Raw genomic sequence first — 5,076 nt, forward strand, 5'->3', positions numbered from 1 at the left:
GGGTTTGGGGAGCAGAGCAGGATGGGTTTGGGGGGCAGAGCAGGATGGGTTTGGGGAGCAGAGCAGGATGGGTTTGGAGGGCAGAGCAGGATGGGTTTGAAGGGCAGAGCAGGATGGGTTTGGAGGGCAGATCTGTCAGAGTAAAGCCTCCTTGCATGAGGCTGCTCCCCTGGAATATTGAGTATTTTTGATGAGGGAAAACAAGGCTGTCCCTAATCCCTCTTCCCAAAGAAGGTGGCGAGCAGAGTTTGTGCTGCTGGGGTACCTCAGTCATGTCTAAACTTCATGAATTCCCTAATTATCGCCTGACTTGTGTAAAATCCCAGCAGGTTCTGAGCCCAGAGCTGATCCCCTTTTAGGGACAGGTGACCCTGATACCCAAAGAGTTCGTGAACTTTGTGCATTTTAGATTTGCTTCTCTTTGAGGGCAGCAGAGAGGAAAGTGGGGGATGCACAGGAGAGCAAAGTTCCATTGTGGTCCCTGTCTGTGCAGGTGGCTCAGAGGAATGCTGAGTGCTGATTCCCAAGGGCCTCAGAGCAGGGGAAAACCAGGAGTTTCATCTAGAAAAGGGCAATTGTCCTTGATTCTGCTGTTTTTTTGCTTTTTTATTGGTGTCCTCTCCTGAGTTGATGTCCTGGGTATCAGTTGTATCTGGCTTTACTCTGCCTGCCTCAGCTCCCAGTACAGAAGTGCTGCTCTGGGTGTTCCCAACCTCGTTGAATTGGCTTTGCAGGGGCACTTGGGCGGTTTTGAGGATTTGCTACAGGGATGTGAGGACAGCCAGGGGCTGCTACAGCAGGAGCCAGGAACTGGAATCCTGGGAAAGTGGGGATTTGCTTGGCTGGCTCAAAACAAGCAGGATTCTGGCTGGAAAGCTGCTCCTGGTTAGAGTTTAGGCTTGGATTTTCTGCCTTTGGGAAGGCAGAAACATCTCTGGGAGCTCGGCACTGACATTTCCTTGCCCAGTCATCCCAGTTCCGTCTGCGCCTTCACACGGCAGATTAAACTTCTCACCTGCCGACGATTGCCCTGCCGTTAATTGCACTCCAAGCCCTGTTTCCCTGCAGGGTTTACTCACCAGTTATTAAAAATGTGTGACTGTTGATTTAAACTTCAGTGCTCGGATTTGCTGCTGTTGTTAAATCAAAGCAACCAAACGGGACTTTGTGCTTCAGACAGAAAAGGGAGCTGCAGTAATAAAACGTGTCATGTTCTCACCCACAGATCTGCTAATCCATTAGAAATGAGAAAGATTCTTTGTTGTCACTTCTCCTAAGCACTCTTAAGGCTTTTAAACAAATCCAAACAGTTGAGGAAAATCCTTTCCTGGGTGTTTTTAACTTTTCTGGCTCGTAGCATTTCTTAAAGAGCTCAAAATTCGTGCTGGCAAACAACGTGCTGGAATTATTTGGGGAAAATAACCAAGCTTCCAGCAATGCTTGGTTGTTCCAGGGGTTTTTTTATGAATCAAGAGGTTTTGCCACTTGTTCTTCATAGATGGGGAAGCTGAGGCTTCCCCAGGTAGGGGTGGGATGTGCCTGGGATCCCAGTGGGTGTTCCCAGTTGCAGCTGGTGCTGCCTGGAGCTGGCGTTCCCTCACCCGTACGGCTGCCGGGTGATCCAGAGGATCCTGGAGCACTGTCTTCCCGAGCAGACCCTTCCCATCCTGGAGGAGCTCCACCAGCACACGGAGCAGCTGGTGCAGGTCAGTGTGGGAGGGGCTGGGGGTGGTCCCAGGTCACTGCTGAGTGCTGGGACAGCTCCTGCAGAGCCCTGTGGGAGCATCACCGGCATTCCCGCCTGGAAAAGGAATGGGAATGAGCAGGAATTACGTCAGCACCGCCTGCTGTGGCCACAGGGACAAGGTCAGGGCGTGCCAGAGGTGGTGTCACCTCCCTGTCTGAGGGGGCCCCGTGTCCTGGTGCCTCGCTCCGGTGCAAGGAGGAGCAGAAGGGATGCCAGGAGCCGATGGCTCCAAGGAAAGGGAGGTGCTGAGCCATTGGAATTCTTAAAAAGAGTTGGTTCTGTGCTCACCCCCCTCCTGGCTGCCTTCCCTCCTCCCTGCAGCCCTTGGGAGAACCTGGTGGGCCAGGGTTTTACACGGATTCTGCTCTCCGGGCACGTGGATAAAGCAGCAAAGCAAGTCCTGGTCCGGTTCCCAAATTCCCACTCAGATGCCAGGGCACAAATTGGGGTGAAATGGGAGCTGGGCCATAGCCCAAATTCCCACTGAGCTGGTGCATATCCCACATCCTGTGTGCTCAGCGTTGGGAAGTGGGAGGAGGTTGGACATGGACATGAGGCCATGCCTCTGGTACCCTGAACTGGAAAGTTAATATCCTGTGCTCTGAATATTCCCAAATTCAGAACTTGAATGTGCTTAAGGACAGTGTCCCACAGGCACAACCACAGCCCTCCAGGACGTGGGGTTTGGTAGGTTTGAACCTGGAGAGAGGGAAAACAAGCCGGGAATAGGCAGGATATTGACATTTCCTGTGCAAGGACATCATTTTAAGTTTTATAAATAGTTCAACTGCTACAAAAACGCATCATTTTACCACCTGCTACCACTCCAGAATGCAGAGGTTTGCAGAAATAAGAAGTGTTGAGGTGATTTGTACAGCAAATATTCTAATTAATCTTTAGCTGAACTTTTCACTCTGAATGCACTTTGGGAATCAGTTTGCTGGGAATTCTTCCTGTCCACTTCTCCACCTTTCGTGACCCCCTCCTGCTGTCTCACAACCAGGATCAGTATGGGAATTACGTTATCCAGCACGTCCTGGAGCACGGCCGGCCCGAGGACAAGAGCAAGATCGTAGCAGAAATCAGAGGCAACGTGCTCGTGTTGAGTCAACATAAATTTGCCAGGTAGGAATTCCTGCCTTAAATTGTCCCTCTGGGAGCATGGGCACATCCCAGAGCTGCACAAGAGTTAGGGGTGGGTGAAAGGAGGTGAAAATTCCTTTGGCTTAATTAAAAAACACTTATTTATAACATTAATAAATATAAACTGGGGTGTGTCAGCCAGGGGAGTCTGTCACGGAGGAGGATGGAGGTGTGGAAGAGCAGCCCCGATCCAAGCTCCTGATTTAACCAGGAGTTCTCGTGTGGTCTGTTCTACCTGGTTTATTTTCATGGGGTTGAAGCTGTCCCTTATTAGCCCTTGGATAATAAGAGCATTCACTGTCCTGGGCTGCTGTGTCCAGCCACGAGGGCATCGGGAAGTCAGTGCAGCACCAGCCCATCCCACTTCTCGCAGAGGAATCCCCGCTGGCTGCAGCATCTCCCAGCTTTTTGCTGTGTCCCTTTTGAGTCCCACATGAGGACCCCTCCGAGGGAGGCTGCAGCATTCCCAGCTGCTGCAGAGCCTCACGTGGCTGAAGGAAAAGCCGGGTTTTTGTGGATGTCAGGACACAGCAACGCTTCCCACCTGCGTGAATCCCTGCTGGATGTGCTTCCAGCCCTTTGAACATGAAGGCTGAGCTCTTCAAAGGCTCAGAATTCCCCCTTCCTCTGATGAGAATACTCAGGGACACGAGGGAGGTGTAACATTAATGAGGATTAGGAGAGCGTGGTGGTGTTCACGTTGTTATTTCAGGTTCTCCCTCCCTGCCTTGCCTGGCTCTTTTTTCCCAAACTTCTTTCCAGCTGGAGCATTAATTAGTGGAGGGTCCCCTGAGCTGAGCAAACCCGCAGGGTGATCCCGTGAGTCAGGCAGGGATGTGGAGATGAGGCCAGCGAAGCCCTCGGTCCCCTTTCATGTACCCTACTTCTGGCTCTCCAGAGAGCTCAGGCTGCTCGTTGATGTATTCAGGAATTTCAGAAATCCTCTGCTTGGCTGAGATTCTTCATTCCTGAATGAGCATTTCCCTGTTGTTTTAACCTTGGATCTGCATTCCCATCGTGTTCCAGTGGGGAGAAAACCAAAACAACAACTTGGCTTCTGTGCTGTGAGGGTGGGCACTGACCTCACACAGCAGCACTGGACACGGGCCTGACCTGGTCCGGTTCCTGAATTCCCACTCAGATCCCAAGGCACAGATCGGGCTGAAATGAAACCTGAACTGCTCCATTCCCCAGATTCCCACTCAGATCCCAAGGCACAAACTGGGATGAAATGGGAGCTGCTCCATATCCCACATCCCCGCTGAGGTCCCACGTCCTGTGTGACACCGCTGAGCTCTGCCAGCACCCGTCACCTGCCCCTGTAGCAGCACAGGAGGTGTCCGTGGGGTGGGATGGAAAGCTCTGGGGAGACATTCCCTGCCCGGTTCCCAGCTCCATTCCCATCTCCCTGCCCATCTCCCTGCCCGGTTCCCAGCTCCATTCCAGTTCCCTGCTCCAGTCCCAGCTCCCTGCTCCATTCCCATCTTCCTGCTCCATTCCAGTTCCCAGCTCCATTCCAGTTCCCTGCTCCAGTCCCAGCTCCCTGCTCCATTCCCATCTCCCTGCTCCGTTCCCAGCTCCCTGCTCCATTCCCATCTCCCTGCCCCACTCCCTGCTCCATTCCCAGTTCCCAGCTCCATTCCCATCTCCCTGCTCCACTCCCTGCTCCATTCCCAGTTCCCAGCTCCATTCCCATCTCCCTGCTCCGCTCCCTGCTGATGGCTCCCCGTGCCCTTGCAGCAACGTGGTGGAGAAGTGTGTGACGCACGCGTCGCGCACGGAGCGGGCCATGCTCATCGACGAGGTGTGCACCATGAACGACGGCCCCCACAGTGCCTTATACACCATGATGAAGGACCAGTACGCCAACTACGTGGTGCAGAAGATGATCGACGTGGCAGAGCCGGCCCAGAGGAAGATTGTCATGCACAAGGTGAGCAGCTGGGGGCTGAGCAGGGACAGCCTGGCACCGTCACCTGCGTGTGGGGGGAAACGAGGCTGAGGGTTGAGTGCTGGCAGAGGGGTTGGGGTGTTTCAGTAGCTGCAAGATGGGAATTACAGAATGGTTTGGGGTGGGAAGGACCTCAAAACTCAGCCAGTTCCACCCCAGGGACACCTCCCACTGTGCCAGGCTGCTCCAGCCCCAATGTCCAGCCTGGCCTTGGGCACTGCCAGGGATCCAGAGG

General features: G+C 53.5%; 1 protein-coding gene across 1 annotated transcript in view; it reads left to right on the top strand.

The window, feature by feature from the left end:
• The window catches only part of PUM1 (pumilio RNA binding family member 1), a 73,179-nt gene that overhangs the window by 63,022 nt on the left and 5,081 nt on the right, over positions 1-5,076 (top strand). The window contains exons 19-21 of the mRNA XM_017743731.1: positions 1,587-1,706; positions 2,751-2,872; positions 4,631-4,823. Coding sequence (XP_017599220.1) covers positions 1,587-1,706; positions 2,751-2,872; positions 4,631-4,823 — 435 coding nt within the window. The remainder of the gene's footprint in view (positions 1-1,586; positions 1,707-2,750; positions 2,873-4,630; positions 4,824-5,076) is intronic.

Source organism: Corvus brachyrhynchos, unplaced genomic scaffold (genome assembly GCF_000691975.1).
Source record: "Corvus brachyrhynchos isolate BGI_N302 unplaced genomic scaffold, ASM69197v1 scaffold580, whole genome shotgun sequence".
In the NCBI taxonomy this organism is placed as follows: Eukaryota; Metazoa; Chordata; class Aves; order Passeriformes; family Corvidae; genus Corvus; species Corvus brachyrhynchos.